The sequence below is a fragment of the Oncorhynchus tshawytscha genome, linkage group LG10 (genome assembly GCF_018296145.1).
Source record: "Oncorhynchus tshawytscha isolate Ot180627B linkage group LG10, Otsh_v2.0, whole genome shotgun sequence".
Lineage (NCBI taxonomy): Eukaryota > Metazoa > Chordata > Actinopteri > Salmoniformes > Salmonidae > Oncorhynchus > Oncorhynchus tshawytscha.
Window position 1 is genome coordinate 26,443,668 of NC_056438.1, and position 17,030 is coordinate 26,460,697.

Sequence of the window (17,030 nt, forward strand, 5' to 3'; positions counted from 1 at the left end):
GTGTTTGACGGAAAGACACCAACCCAAGGGACACCTGCCCACGGGGCTCAAAAGTTTTAATGATAAGGTTTCGTTTTAATGATAAGGTTGTGTCCAAGTGCCCTACAGAAACAAGGGTGTGCAGATTTGTTGGCGTCATGGTTGCACCACTACTACAGCAGAAACGGCCTGCTTCTCACCCAACCAGGTCAACAATGTTTCTCTGGTAATATGAGTCAGATCATTTTTCTTCCTCTAGCGAATCTCCAGGACCGCATTTTACATTCATAAACCATGTAGTGGGCTGTTCTAAAAACTACTCAAGTGTCGTTGACCCTTTACACTTTGTTCAGTCATGTTACATCATTGGCTAGCTAGCTAACAACCTTGTAACTTTACAAGTATATCCAAACATTTCAGGGCACAGAAAGAAAGGAAACGGGATGGCTTCTTCAGGAGATCAATGATCATAGCAATGAATGCATGACAGGTCTCTTGTATGTGGGATGTTGGCTATCAACAACAAGGCAACTCCTATGACTAATTGGGAATGGGACGCAAGCGTAGGATTGATCACCCTGTCGCTGGCCGCCTTTGGGGAGGGTGTATAGTGTGAAAGGCCGAAACACCCTAGGAACCAAAGGTACACTACTGACGATGCGCTCCCCAAATTTCACCACGCTCACTGTTCATTAACTCTTGGAAGTGCTTGCACAAAGGATAGTAACATCTCATCCTGTGTTCTTAGAATCTATGTCATCATTACAAACCTGACATTTTTAAGGAGACAGTGTACAATTTTCAATGTATGCTGAACAAAAATATATACCCAACATGTGAAGTGTTGGTCTCATGTTTCATGAGCGGATATATAATACCCCAGGAATGTTCCATACGCACAAAAAGCTTATTTCTCTCATATTGTGTACACATTTGTTTACATACCGATTTAGTGAGAATTTCTCCTTTCCCAATATAAGCCATCCACCTGACAGGTGTGGCATATCAAGAAACTAATTAAACAGCATGATCATTGTGCTGGGGACAATAAATGGCCACTCTAAAATGTGCAGTTTTGTCACACAACACAATGCCACAGATGTATGTAAGTTTTGATGGAGCGCGCAATTGGCATGCTGACTGCAGGAATGTCCACCTGCGCTGTTCCCAGAGAATCTATTGTTCATTTCTCTACCATAAGACGCTTCCAACGTCATTTTAGAGAATTTTTCAGTACGTCCAACTGGCCTCACAACACAGACCATGTGTAATCACGCCAGCCCAGGACCTCCACATCCAGCTTCTTCACCTGCGGGATCATCTGAGACCAACCACCCGGACAGCTGATGAAACTGAGTTGGCACAACCGAAGAGTTTCTGCACAAACTGCCAGGAACCGTCTCAGCCGAAGCTGTGCTCTTCATGGATGAAACCCGGTTTCAGCTCTACTGGGCAGATGGCAGACAGTGTGTATGGCTTTGTGTGTGCTACAAGTGTTACCAATTTATTTATATATATGTTTTTGTTTTTGCCCTGCCTGCTCATCAACATTTTCTGGTGCGGTTGTTTTTCTAACGTTCCTTTATTGCCTGGTCAGACTCTGGCAAAATATCATCAAATCAGATGGGGCTAGTCATAGTTCAAGTCTTTGAGACAAATAAGCCAATCGGAGTGCTAGGGCGTGACAGACAATCCAGTCAGAGGCACTCAGTAGCAGTTATTTTGGTCTGTCTTCACCTAAAGGATTCTGTTGCTTTATCAGGTAAGAGAGGACTACAGATGGTGTTCATGCATGTATCAACAATCAAAGTTGATTTCAAGAAATATAAATGGAAAGTTAAAATAAGAAAGCATATCTTAGGAAAGTTGTGTAGCCTCTTTATCCATTTTTTGACTTACAAATGAATTATATATAAACATGAATTCTTAAAGAATATAACTGATTAATGTATCGTGGGGGGAATTCCAACCTGAGTTAAGAACTAGTAAATGGAATGGAATTCCCTTTTTATGCACTTTTCTCTCTCCGGACCTTGAACTTCAGCATGAGAATAGCATGCTATTCACTAACTAGTTGTTGGCAGTGGAGATCGAATCAATGAAGGTGTGGCGGATGTGTGTCTACAGATATACCGTAATCTGAATTTGACTTTACAGGTGAGGAAGCCATGAGTAAGGTCAAGCAACCTGTCAGTTCCAAGTGCATTTATTTTTCTCCAGATCGAAATAACACCATTCTCCATGCACAGAAATGTATAAATTGACAATTGCTATTGATAAGAACTATAGAGCATTGGGAAAGTATTCTGACCCCTTGACTTTATCCATATTTAGTTACCTTATAGCCTTTTTTCTCTCGTCAATCTACACCAAATACCCCATAATGAAACAGGTTTTTATACATTTTTACATGTTTATTTTAAAAAAGGAACATGTAAATATCACATTTACATAAGTATTCAGACCTTTTACTCAATACTTTGTTGAAGCACATTTGGCAGCGATTATAGCCTCGAGTATTCTTGGGTATGACATTACAAGCTTGGCACACCTTTATTTGGGGAGTTTCTCCCATTCTTCTCTGCAGATCCTCTCAGGTGCTATCAGGTTGGATGGGGAGCGTCGCTGCACAGCTATTTTCAGGTCTTTCCAGAGATGTTCGATCAGGGTCAAGTCCGGCTTCTGGCTGGGCCACTCAAGGACATTCAGAGACTTGTCCCAAAGCCACTCCTGCATTGTCTTGGCTGTGTGCTTAGGGTCATTGCACTGTTGGGTACGTTTGCCCCGGGCTGAGATCCTGAGGTTTCTTGAGCAGCTTTTCATCAAGGATCTCTCTGTACTTTGCTCTGTTAATCTTTTCCTCGATCCTGACTAGTCTCCCGGTCCCTGCAGCTGAAAAACATCACGACAGCATGATGCTGCCACCACCATGCTTCACCGTAGGGATGGTGCCAGGTTTCCTCCACACGTGACGCTTGGAATTCAGGCCGAAGAGTTCAATCTTGGTTTCATCAGACCAGACAATCTTGTTTCTCATGGTCTGAGAGTCTTTAGGTGCCTTTTGGCAAACTCCAAGCGGGCTGTCATGTGCCTTTTACTGAGGAGGGGCTTCCGTCTGGCCACTCCCATAAAAGCCTGATTGGTGGAGTGCTGCAGAGATGGTTGTCCTTCTGGAAGGTTCTCCCATCTCCACAGAGGAAATATGGAGCTCTGTTAGAGTGAACATTGGGTTCTCGGTCACCTCCCTGACCAAGGCCCTTCTTCCCCATTTGATAAATTTGGCGGGCGGCCAGCATCAGGAAGAGCCTTGGTGGTTCCAAACATCTTCCATTTAAGAATAATGGGGGCCATCCACTGTGTTCTTGGGGACCTTCATAGCTGTAGAAATCTTTTGGTACCCCTCCCCAGACTTGTACCTCAACACAATCCTGTCTCAGAGCTCTACGGACAATTCCTTCAATCTCATGGCTTGGTTTTTGCTCAGGTATTTACTGTCAACTGTGGGACCTTATACAGTATATAACCTTATATAGCCTTTCCAAATCATGTCCAATCAATGAAATTTACCACAGGTGGACTTCAATCAAGTTGTAGAAACATCTCAAGGATGATCAATGGAAACAAAATCCACCTGAGCTCAATTTATTTTTATTTTTTATAAATTTGCACAAATTTCTTAACCTGTTTTCATTTTGTCATTATAGGATATTGAGTATAGATTGATGAGGAAAACATATAATTTAATACATTTTAGAATAAGACTGTAATGTATCGAAATATGGAAAAAGTCAAAGAGTCTGAATACGTTCCGAAGGCACTGTAGGTAAATTAGTAATCCGTTTGGATAAGGGGTTTGTAAATATGAATGACAATTGTTTTATATCTATTTTACCTTATGATCGCTGAAAAGAAATGTGAAACCAGTCATGGAAACAAACTAAAAAGCATGTCAACACGACAGGTATTTATTCCCCTTTCCCACAGTAAAGTATGAAATGCGGTGCCGTTATGCAGAATTTAAATTTTATGTCCCAAGCTACAGTAGCGCCGAACCTACCAAGTAATTTCTGCGCTCTAGAATGTTTGAATTACCGTAACACTTGAATGAAATACAGTCTCAAATCACTGCCTATCCTACATTAGGCATATACTATGATTCGATGAACAATAACATTTCATTTAAAGATAAATATGGAAGGTTAAAAAGCAAGCCTATCTTGGGAAAGTTATGTATAGCCTCTTTAATTAAAACTACTTCAAGATTGGTGTCCCGTCCACAGGACGGTTTAGCTAACGTAGGCTAATGTGATTAGCATGAGGTTGTAAGAAACCAAAAAAATCCCAGGACATAGACATATCTGATATGTGCAGAAAAGCCTCTTTAAGGCATATTGATAGAACTGACCTTTTTCTGAGACAGCTTATTTTGTCTATTCAGTCAATAAAAAGAGTGAATAAAAATGCATTAAACCCTGAAGAATTTATAATGCACTAACATAATAAATTATTTGTGAAGCATCTAGCCCAAGGGTAGGCAAACTTTTTGTCTCGAGGGCCACATCAGGATTTCGAAATACAAAGGAGAGCCGCACAGATTTATTACATGGAAACGGTGGCACCAACACTGGGAGGACTTTGTAACTATAATTCATTATTACTGTGAGTGTTACTTTTATGACTGGGAGCAATAAAGGGGCAATCTGTAGTTCAAACAATTACAAACCAGGAACCCCCCCCCACTGTTTTGGTTAACAGCTGAGGGATAGGGCTGGAAAAATGTAACTACTCTCAAATAGACACATCTATAGACAGTGCTACCAAGAAACATCCAGCGCTATGATGGTCCTCTGCTGCAGAGGACAAGTTCATTAGAGTTACCAGCCTCAGAAATTGCAGCCCAAATAAATGCTTCACAGAGTTCAAGTAACAGACACATCCCAACATCAACTGTTCAGAGGAGACTGCGTGAATCAGGCCTTCATGGTCGAATTGCTGCAAAGAAACCAATACTAAAGGACACTAATAAGAAGAAGAGACTTGCTTGGGCCAAGAAACACAAGCAATGGACATTAGACCAGTGGAAATCTGTTCTTTGGTCCAAATTTGAGATTTTTGGTTCCAAAGGCCGTGTCTTTGTGAGACTCAGAGTAGATGAACGGATAATCTCTGCATGTGTGGTTCCCACAGTGAACCATGAAGGAGATGTGGGGCTGCTTTGCTGATGACACTGTCAATTATTTATTTAGAATTCAAGGCACACTTAACCAGCATGGCTACCCCGCCTCACCTAAGCCAATCAAGAGGTACTTCTGCGTTGCCTCTTTGGCGTACGACTAACTTTTTACTTAACAGTACGTGTTAAAATGAATAGACGATGAGTAAACAGTATGCAGTTTAAGTATGTAGTACACTATGATGGGTATTTTACATTGCCTGTGTCTTCTTTCAGGTCTGTGTGCTTCTCTCACAATGGACTTTAAAGGTGCGTATCTGTGTTCTAGACCCTTGCCATGTGGCTTGACGGTTTTTGAAACTGCACTTGAAGAAACTTTCAAAGTTCTTGAAATCCGGATTGACTGACCTTCATGTTTTCAAGTAATGATGGACTGTCGGTTCTCTTTGCTTATTTGAGCTGTTGTTGCCATCATATGGACTTGGCCTTTTACCAAATAGGGCTGTCTTCTGTATACCACTCCTACCATGTCACAACACAACTGATTGGCTCAAACACATTAAGAAGGAAAGAAATTCCACAAATTACCTTTTAACAAGGCACACCTGTTAATTGAAATGCATTACAGGTGACTAGACTACCTCATGAAGCTGATTTAGAGAATGCCAAGAGTGTGCAAAGCTGTCATCACAGCAAACATTTGCCCATTATTCTCTTCAAAATCCTTCAAGCTCTGTCAGATGTGTTGTTGATCATTGCTAGACAACCATTTTCAGGTCTTTCCATAGATTTTCAAGTAGATTTAAGTCAAAACTGTAACTCGGCAACTCAGGAACATTCACTGTCTTCTTGGTAAGCAACTCCAGTGTATATTTGGGCCTTGTGTTTTAGGTTATTGTCCTGCTGAAAGGTGAATTAATCTTCCAGTGGCTGGTGGGAAGCAGACAGAACTGGGTTTTCCTCTAGGATTTTTCCTGTGCTTAACTTCTGTTTATTTTTTATCCTGAAAAACTCCCCAGTCCTTAACGATTACAAGCATACCCATAACATGATGCAGCCACCACTATGCTTGAAAATATGGAGTGTTAGTCAGTAATGTGTCATATTGGATTTGCCCCAAACTTACTGTAACACTTTGTTTTCAGGACAAAAAGTTAATTGCTTTGCCAATTTGTAGCATTACTTTAGGGCCTTGTTGCAAACAAGATGCATGTTTTGGAATATTTGGTCTTTGTGATCTTTGTGGTTGAATCGGTGTTTGAAATGTACTACTCAACCGAGGGACCTTACAGATAATTGTATGTGTGGGGTATAGAGTTTAGGTAGTCATTGAAAAATCATGTTAAACACTTATTGCACAATCCATGCAACGTATTATTATATGATTATGTTACTGTATACTCCTGGACTTATTTAGGCTTGCCTAAACAAAGGGGTTGCATACGTATTCACTCAAGGCATTTCAGCTTTTCTTTTTTGATTTAATTTGTACACATTTTAAAAAACATTTTGGAGTGACAGTGGAATGAACCAATCACATTTTGAATTGCAATGGATGTGAAATGTATTTTTTATCTTTTTAAGAGACGTGTCTACGAAGGCCTAGATAACTCACTACTGAGAGCGCAAGAGGTAATGAATTCATAATACAGAATAGCAGGCTAATAACAGCCAATAGAGTAGGTGGTGGCAATACAGTAATACACAAAGGCTTTGATGATTTGAATCAGGTGTGTAGTGCTAGGGCACAAACAAAACTGTACACCCCTTTGGGTCACCAAGACCAGGATTGAGAACCACTGCACTAATAGGTTGTAGTCTGCCATAAAACCTTGAAGAAGAAAAAGCGAGCGCAATAGAAAATAATTTGTGTTTCAAGCAGTAGTTTTCCCACGCTAACGCTAACAACGTTCACTAGCTTGTGTATTAGTAGTGTGACAATGGAGACAGCAGCTGCAGCAGCTGTGGATGTTGTTGCACATTTTCTAGCATCACTTCTTTCAAATGTTGTTTACAAATTATCATAATCTGGTGAGTTGCACTGTTTTTTTGTTGCAGTTCGCTTTGAATCTCTGAAAATAATGACTGAAACATTTCAGCATTTCAACTTTAGATGAACGGTTAGTGTGATGAAAGTGATCAAATATATTTGCAAATGTACTAGCTGGTTTGTCAATTTAATTTTGGACATGGAATGGTGGTGCTCTTGTATTGTTCTGGCTAGATGGGGCCTACTGCAGTGAATGGGCTGCTTACACTTTAACATTATTTGATGTTGTGTGTGACTGCTGTCTCCTGTCGTCTATCAGCCGTGTCTGTGTTTGACCAAAATGGGCTCTCCTTCAGCGCCATGGAGTGCACAGGTATTATGGTCGCTGTCCTTTCAACACCATGAGCCTGTCACCATTGATGTGACACTGTTGTTGATGCTATTGACTGTGGTGTTGGTTACCATATGTTGTGTAAACAGTGCATTATTTTATGCTGTGGGTCATGATGTGTCCATGCTGTTTCTGTCTCTCTGCGTGTGCCAGCCCGAAGGGCCGCCAAGCCTGTCTGATTCATTCATAATGTCATCATAAATAATTGCTCCTCCTTCACTAGAATGGTCCAGACTACAGAAGATATAATGTTGGGCGCATTAAGTGATGTTATGATCTAGATTTAAAAAAATATATATATGTATTTCATATTGAAAGATTTTTTTGTCTCTCTGAAGGTCCTATAATTACGGTTCGCCACTGCTAAGAAATTGTATGCAATATTATAAAATGAGTTGTTTGGATCCTGGATGCTTATTGGTTGATGGCAGGGAGTTATTCACCACAATCCCCAGGTAATGGCTGTTAAAAGTTCCATTTAAACTATCATGTGCCTTCACTGTCCCACAACCCAGCCAGTCAATTCATAAACGTAATCTTCCCTGGAAAATGTCAAATATATTTCCCCATGCTACTAGGCTAGCATTTGGTTAGCAACAGTTGGGGTTTGTCCAAACCTTGCTTATCAGATTCTCTGACCTGCGCGGCAATATTGCAGTTTATTTTTCTGCGATCTCCATCATGCCATAGAGAATGAATATGTTTGGACGAGACTGACTGCTTCTCTGAGCCAGGCGAATTCATTTATCAGGATCCAGGAAATGGCAAATGAAAAGGCACAGTTTGCTGTCATTTCAGCAGCTTGATGTGATTGTGTGTTAGCTTTAGTTGGCTGGCTAGTAACACTGTCCCCAGGCTCTAATTGCCATTGTATTGAATCTGGTAACAGTGTGCGACCGTTTGGAACTTATGGTGTGTACATTTACTGAGTGACGGGAGAGGGAGGGAGCCGGCATTAGATGGGGCTTAGAAAAATCGCCAATCAAAATCATTAACCATATTATACATTTTTTGGGGATAGCAATCAGCATGTTTGGCTAGCAACTTCAGAATCTCAGAACTAACGACGGACTTTTTCCATGACTATATCATATGGTGTTATCATATGAATAAAAATATATTTACTGATTTTAAAATAAAGTTTTTAATCAAATCATGTTAATCCTTTTTTTAAATATATGTTGGCAACCGTTTTATAAAAGCCCTTAAACATGGTAATTACTGTGAATAGCATCCTCCTAAGGGTTGTTTCCCCAGCCCTTCGCGACCAGCCTAATTAAACAACGGGTTCGTCTAATACTGAATGCTGATTGGTTAAAACCACATTCCAGACGTTGTCTATTCCACAAGCTACCACAGGCTAAATCTATGGCGTTAAAATGCCTATTTACTCTGTTCCATCTGACTGCACAATCCACTGTCTCATCAGCTCAGCCAGGCAATTTAGAAACTTGATCTCCACTATAAAAAGCATCTAGACATTGTCTAATTACTTTTAAACGACTGTAACATTTAGTTTTCAACCAGGGATATTCGTATAAACCTTGCTCTCTGGCATGTGCAACATTGTTTCAATATTCAAATTCGATCTCCAGCTGTCCCATAGTAATGAAAGTGTTGGGATGAGACAGACAGGTAGGCAGCTTTTCTTAGCCAGTCGAAATCATGAATCAGCATCATTTTATGGATATACACAAAGAACTATCAATATAAAACAAAATAAAGTGTAGCTAGTTTGAAGTCTGTCCAGCTTCAGTTGGAAGTGATTGTGTTTGCTGTGTTGTTGGCTAGCTCCTCTGAACAACAGTGTCCCGACGAGAGAGCACATTTTCTATGCCAAGTAAAATCGCGCATCAATAGCTCATTGTTATGGATGTGTCCAAATAAATGTCACTAGAAAATGTCACTTATTCAAATAATGATGCATTTGTATTTGTTTATGTTGGTAACCCGCTGTATAAAAGTGATAATGCCTTCGAAGCCAGTGTTTGCAGGATATATTGGTGAAATGAGGTGTCATCCTTTTAAAAAATATATATTTTTTTTACTTTTTGGAGTTCACCAATATATCATCAACACCGGGTTCGAAGGCATTATCACTTTTCCCAATGTTTCTTGAACTTGGGATTTCTTTTGAACCTATCTTGTATTGTTATATATAATGCTAATTAGTCTTGTCATGTATTCCCCCAGAATTGATCAGTGTCATTATCATTACCAGTATTGGTTCAATTATCCCCTACACCCATGTTTTTATAGGTAAGTAGAAGTTACTTTGAAATGAAGTACACTTTGTACAAATAATGACAATGAAAAACAAATAGTGAATGCATCTCCATCATGGAAAAAATTATGATACACCTTGTTCTTTATTCCCCCAGCGTTGATCTCTCTCATCATTCGCTGTGTTGTTACAATCCTTGTTTCAGTTATCCCCTTGGTCCACTTTGTCATAGGTAAGTAGTAGTGAAGAAATTCCATTTCGCAAAAAACATTATTGCATAACCATTATGCAAAAGCTACCCTTCTAAAATTCCTTTACCTCTCTATCTTTAGGTGCTGAGTGCTTCAATGACTGCCCTGTTATGTTCTTCATCCCTATCTACCTGATAGGGTTGGGATGTTTTTATGTGGTCCTGGTGTTACTGTCTATGTTTATGGCCATCAAAGACTGTCAAGGGTTCTGCTCATGGGTCATATGGATCAGTCTGCTCATTCTGATGTTCTGCCTCTTTGCTGGTGAGCGAGATTCCCAATCCAGACACATGTGGCACTGTTTGAACTTATTTTGAAAATGCATCCTTTCTCCCTTCAAGGAACAATCATGGCACACACAAATTGTTGGTCCCATCTTTCATGAACTGAAATCAAAGATCCCAGAAATGTTCCATACGCACAAAAAGCTTATTTCTCTCAAATGTTGTGCACAAATTTAACATCCCTGTTAGTGAGCATTTTATACTTTGTCAAGATAATCCATCCACCTGACAGGTGTGGCATATTTTGTCACACAACAGGACTTTTAGTCATTTCCACCAGAGCTGTTTGCCAGAGAATTTAATGTTCATTTCTCTATCATAAGCCACCTCCAACATTGTTTTAAAGAATTTGGCTGTACGTCCAACCGGCCTCACAACCGCAGACCACGTGTAACCACACCAGTCCAGGACCTCCACATCCGACATGTTGCCTTTATATTTTTGTTCAGTATATTTTAGCTAGCTTGATAAGCTAGCTTACATTGCTAATAATAAAGTTAGCTATCTTGCTTAACATTGAAAATCGGGTACAGCTAGCTACATTATTCATATGGTTGAAAAGGTGAAAGGTCTGTGGTGAAAGTTCAGTTTTTTTTCTCAGTTTCCCATTTGTAATTACAACTTGGAGGGTCATTCAAACTTCCGATAACTTCAACAGCATGTAAACACCCCACTAGACTCCCAGTCTCCAAATTTGATACATAGGTTCCTCTCCTTACAAGGAAGAAATTTGTTTCAGGGATCCACCATGATCCAAGAGCTGTGAGTCCAATTTCAACTGATGGTGGTAGTATGGCACCGGCTTGGACTCTGTTAATTATAATATTATAAATACAAATATATTATATATATACATTTTATTTCCCTACCACTTTATCTACTATAGGTAGTGGGGTTGTTTTCTCTGTATTTCAAACAACAAGCTACAACCCGACCCTCAGCGACGGGAGCTCCAACCAGACCATTGCCAACGAGAGTTACAACCATACCTTCTGCAGTGGGAGCAACAACCAGTCCATCACCAACCCAGAGTACTGCAACAAAACTCTATACCTGTTTGCATTCTCTACCTCTCTGATATGGATCCTTATGGTTGTTCTGTTAACGGTTGGCCTCAAGTTCTATGGCTGCGTCAGAATTGAGATGATCTTAAAGAGCTTGGGGTTGTGGTTGTTAGGTCATGATCCTATTTATTTGTGTTTCGGAGAGTCCACTATACAATAAGAAACAGTAGTCATACTCATATGGAGGCTATTATGAAAGGCAGCCCACAGGTGCTTTAGTTGATTGTTAAATCTTTGGGTTACATTTTGGGAGGATGAGAACATCTTCAGAGAACTTGACCAATTAAAAGTGGATAGAAAGTATTAATAGACCTGTATACCTTTTTAAATAATTTAATCTTGGAGGACTCCTTTTGTCTTTAATCGTCTTTTCAAGGCTTGTCTGGTTGATTATGCCTGCTTCAAAACGATTAGAGGAAAAAGTGTTTATTTACAGTTGTGCTTTCATTCTTTGTACTCTACCTTTTTGATTCAAAATTAAGCCAGAGAAATTGTTTGATAGTGTGTAAAGTGAATGGGTCATGCAGTTTGACATACTTTATCACAAAAAGGGACAACCAACTACACCACCACTTTCAATCTATGCGCTTGATATCTGACCAACAGATCACTGACCATTTCGAATCCCACCGTACCTTCTCCGCTGTGCAATCCAGTTTCCGAGCTGGTCACTGGTGCACCTCAGCCACCCTCAAGGTACAAAACGTTATCATAACCGCTATCGTTAAAAGACAGTACTGTGCAGCCATCTTCATCGACCTGGCCAAGGCTTTCGACTCGGTCAATCACCGTATTCTTATCGGCAGACTCAACAGCCTTGGTTTCTCAAATGACTGCCTCGCCTGGCTCACCAACTACTTCTCAGACAGAGTTCAGTGTGTCAAATCGGAGGGCCTGTTGTCCGGACCACTGGCAGTCTCTATGGGGGTACCACAGGGTTAAATTCTCAGGCCAACTCTTTTCTCTGTATATTTCAACGATGCTGCTCTTGCTGCGGGTGATTCCCTGACCCACCTCTATGCAGACGACACCATTCTGTATCTGGCCCTTCTTTGGACACTGTGTTAACAAACCTCCAAACGAGCTTCAATGCCATACAACACTCCTTCCGTGGCCTCCAACTGCTCCTAAACGCTAGTAAAACTAAATGCATGCTTTTGAACCGTTCGCTGCCCGCGCCTGCCCCGACTAGCATCACTACTCTGGATGGTTCTGACTTAGAATATGTGAACAACTACAAATACCTAGGTGTCTGGCTGGACTGTAAACTCTCCTTCCAGACTCATATTAAACATCTCCAATCCAAAATAACATCTCAAATCGTCTTCTTATTTCGCAACAAAGCCTCCTTTACTCACGCCGCCAAACATACCCTCGTAAAACTGACTATCCTACCGATCCTCGACTTCGATGTAATTTACAAAATAGCCTCCAACACTCTACTCAGCAAACTGGATGCAGTCTATCACAGTGCCATCCGTTTTGTCACCAAAACCCCATCTACCATCCACCACTGCCTCCTGTATGCTCTAGTCGGCTGGCCCTCGCTACATACTTGTCGCCAGGTCATCTATAAATCTATGCTAGGTAAAGCTCCGTCTTATCTCAGCTCCCTGGTCATCCCCAAAGCCAACACCTCCTTTGACCGCCTTTCCTTCCAGTTCCCTGCTGCCAATGACTGGAACGAATTGCAAAAATTGCTGAAGCTGGAGACTTATATTTCCCTCACTAACTTTAAACATCAGATATCTGAGCAGCTAACTGATCGCTGCAGCTGTACACACTCCTTGTTGTCCCCAGTCCACCTGGCCGTGCTGCTGCTCCAGTTTCAACTGTTCTGCCTGCGGCTATGGAACCCTGACCTGTTCACTGTGCTTACTATTATTTGACCATGCTGGTCATTTATGGACATTTGAACATCTTGGCCATGTTCTGTTATAATCTTCACCCGGCACAGCCAGGTAGAGGACTGGCCACCCCTCATAGCCTGGTTCCTCTCTAGGTTTCTTTCTAGATTTTGGCCTTTCTTGGGAGTCTTTCCTAGCCACCGTGCTTCTACATCTGCATTGCTTGCTGTTTGGGGTTTTAGGCTGGGTTTCTGTACAGCACTTTGATATATCAGCTGATGTAAGAAGGGCTATATAAATTAATTTGACTTGATTTATATAGCCCGTCTGTAAATAGCCCATCCAATCTACCTACCTCATCCCCATATTGTTTTTATTTACTTTTCTGCTCTTTTGCACACCAGTATTTCTACTTGCACATCATCATCTGCACATCTATCACTCCAGTGTTAATTTGCTAAATTGTAATTACCTCGCTCCTATGGCCTATTTATTGCCTTACCTCCTCACGCCATTTGCACACACTGTATATAGACTTTCTATTGTGTTATTGACTGTACGCTTGTTTATTCCATGTGTAACTCTGTTATTGTTTGTGTGGCACTGCTTTGCTTTATCTTAGCCAGGGCGCAGTTGTAAATGAGAACTTGTTCTCAACTTGCCTACCTGGTTAAATAAAGGTGAAATAAATAAAATATCTGCCAGCCATATTTGTGCCCCAGAATAATACAAACAAGTTTGGTTTTCCTTTTCTCCTCCTGCAGCCTACACCTGCATCCAATTTGACTGGACATGAGTAGAGAGGGAGAGGGAAGGAGTCTTGGTTAACATATTTAATCCCAATGTAATTTAGGAGGGTGAAAGCTGCATGTCAGCAGTAACAAAAGAGGGTTTTGTGGTCGCTTGAAAGGTTTTCATGACAGCTAGGTTACAGTTACTCTTTTTTTTGGTTATCTGACAAGCCGTGCTGATGAGGTGGACAGACGGCACATAGCTGGAATAGTTCCTCCTCTGAAGATGATTGTTCGATAACATACAAAAATGCTATAGTTTTTCCACCCAAACACATTCAACTACTGTATTATAATATATTACATGTTTGACTCCACTCACTATAACATTTTATTTTTCACCTGCCCCAGTTATAGGAAAATACACTGTACATAGCTTACAGTAACAGGACAAGGGGTAAGTCGAAGTGAAGCTTGTCATTTGTGTTCCGACTGTGTTCCCTGCATCTCCTCTCATATTTCAACGAAACAGTCCCCACCGCAGCCAAGGAATGCATCTCATGCCATAAATCTGGGCCTTGATAGGAACTTGGCTGCCCGACAGCAGTGCAGCACAGCTATGTGATGTACACTGTATGGTAAAAATGTTTTGAGGTGAACATTACCACCGTGAAGGAGGATGTAATGTACAGGGGTATAAGGACAAGGTCTCCTACAAAGAAGGAATTGGGGGAAATGGCAGAACAACGAAAACCAACTTGTCTCACCACTTGGGGATCCTGCTGTTGACATTCCTTCACTAGCAAATCACTATGATCGAATGAAGAATAGGCCTACGTGTCTCTACTGTGGTCGGACTTTGTCATTTGGCACATGCTGTACAGCTATGCTCCGATCCCATTATAGCAGACAGGCAGTATCTTCTGTCGTCTCCTGAGTTAAAGCGCCCCCTGTTGTCTGAATGCACGATGGTGTGACAGTTTGAGAGAGACCGTGTGTTTGTGTGGTGTTGGGCACGGTTCTTCAGAGAGGAGGGAGTTAATGAAAAAGCCAGCCGGTACTCTGTGCCAGGTTTGTTTGTCATATCTCTCTTGTCTGTGCCTTATGCAAATAGGCAGGGGGCTGCGCAAGAGGATCCATGGGAAACTGGTGGAGCTAATCCACCACGTTGAAGAGTCTAGGAGAGGAGGACTTTTCAATACAACCCCCCCCATTTAACCCCCTCCTAACACACACAAGCGCCCACAAAAACACGCACAACCGAACACCTGTTTCTATTCCACACCTCAATATGTGTGTAAATCCTAAATCCCACGGTCTGAAGAACATCCAAATCTATATGTCCCACACTAAATGGCCTCAGTGTGTTGATTGTGGATGGATGACAATTTGTATGGGAATTGTCAGTGTTTTTTTTTCTTCAAATAATTAAGCTATGATTGGTTTTATTGATATAAAAAAATACTTACAGTGCCTAGTTAATTAACTATACACACCCCTCGCTCCATCTAATCATTTTGCTGCTGTAAAATGTTAGCTATATTATTTGTTTCCTACAGATCTACACAACCCCTCAACATTTTCATAGTAAATACAATTATTAAGCATTTTCCAAATGAATAAGAAGATGTAAAAAAACAAGATGTCTTGATTGTGTTTGTCTTCACACCCCAGAGTTAATACTTGGTGAGAGCACCTTTGGCAGCCATTACAGCTGTGAATACTTTTAATAAGATTCTACCTACATTTTATAACTTAGGGTAGCATATACAGTGGGGCAAAAAATGATTTAGTCAGCCACCAATTGTGCAAGTTCTCCCACTTAAAAAGATGAGAGGCCTGTCATTTTCATCATAGGTACACTTCAACTATGACAGACAAAATGAGAAAAGAAAATCCAGAAAATCACATTGTAGGATTTTTAATGAATTTATTTGCAAATTATGGTGGAAAATAAGTATTTGGTCACCTACAAACAAGCAAGATTTCTGGCTCTCACAGACCTGTAACTTCTTCTTTAAGAAGCTCCTCTGTCCTCCACTCGTTATGTGTATTAATGGCACCTGTTTGAACTTGTTATCAGTATAAAAGACACCTGTCCACAACCTCAAACAGTCACACTCCAAACTCCACTATGGCCAAGACCAAAGAGCTGTCAAAGGACACCAAAAACAAAATGTAGACCTGCACCAGGCTGGGAAGACTGAATCTGCAATAGGTAAGCAGCTTGGTTTGAAGAAATCAACTGTGGGAGCAATTATTAGGAAATGGAAGACATACAAGACCACTGATAATCCCACTCGATCTGGGGCTCCACGCGAGATCTCACCCCGTGGGGTCAAAATGATCACAAGAACGGTGAGCAAAAATCCCAGAACCACACAGGGGGACCTAGTGAATGACCTGCAGAGAGCTGGGACCAAAGTAACAAAGCCTACCATCAGTAGCATATTACGCCGCCAGGGACTCAAATCCTGCAGTGCCAGACGTGTCCTCCAGCTTAAGCCAGTACATGTCCAGGCCTGTCATATGGTCAGATGAAACCAAAATATAACTTTTTGGTAAAAACTCAACTCATCGTGTTTGGAGGACAAAGAATGCTGAGTTGCATCCAAAGAACACCATACCTACTGTGAAGCATGGGGGTGGAAACATCATGCTTTTAGGGCTGTTTTTTTGCAAAGGGACCAGGACGACTAATCCGTGTAAAGGAAAGAATGAATGGGGCCATGTATCGTGAGATTTTGAGTGAAAACCTCCTTCCATCAGCAAGGGCATTGAAGATGAAACGTGGCTGGGTCTTTCAGCATGACAATGATCCCAAACACACCGCCCGGGCAACGAAGGAGTGGCTTCATAAGAAGCATTTCAAGGTCCTGGAGTGGCCTAGCCAGTCTCCAGAACTCAACCCCATAGAACATCTTTGGAGGGAGTTGAAAGTCTGTGTTGCCCAGCAACAGCCCCAAAACATTACTGCTCTAGAGGAGATCTGCATGGAGGAATGGGCCAAAATACCAGCAACAGTGTGTGAAAACCTTGTGAAGACTTACAGAAAGCATTTGACCTCTGTCATTGCCAACAAAGGGGATATAACAA

The 17,030-nt window shown here is 41.1% G+C and overlaps 1 protein-coding gene across 1 annotated transcript; it reads left to right on the top strand.

Moving 5' to 3' along the window:
- Positions 1-1,621: 1,621 nt before the first annotated feature.
- Positions 1,622-11,724, top strand: LOC112260009. The gene is made up of 6 exons (XM_024434783.2): positions 1,622-1,741; positions 5,429-5,461; positions 9,727-9,792; positions 9,915-9,989; positions 10,090-10,272; positions 11,179-11,724. Exons 2-6 carry the CDS (start codon positions 5,449-5,451, stop codon positions 11,514-11,516), a joined length of 675 nt encoding a protein of 224 aa, XP_024290551.1. The 5' UTR covers positions 1,622-1,741; positions 5,429-5,448; the 3' UTR covers positions 11,517-11,724.
- The last annotated feature ends 5,306 nt before the right edge of the window (positions 11,725-17,030 follow it).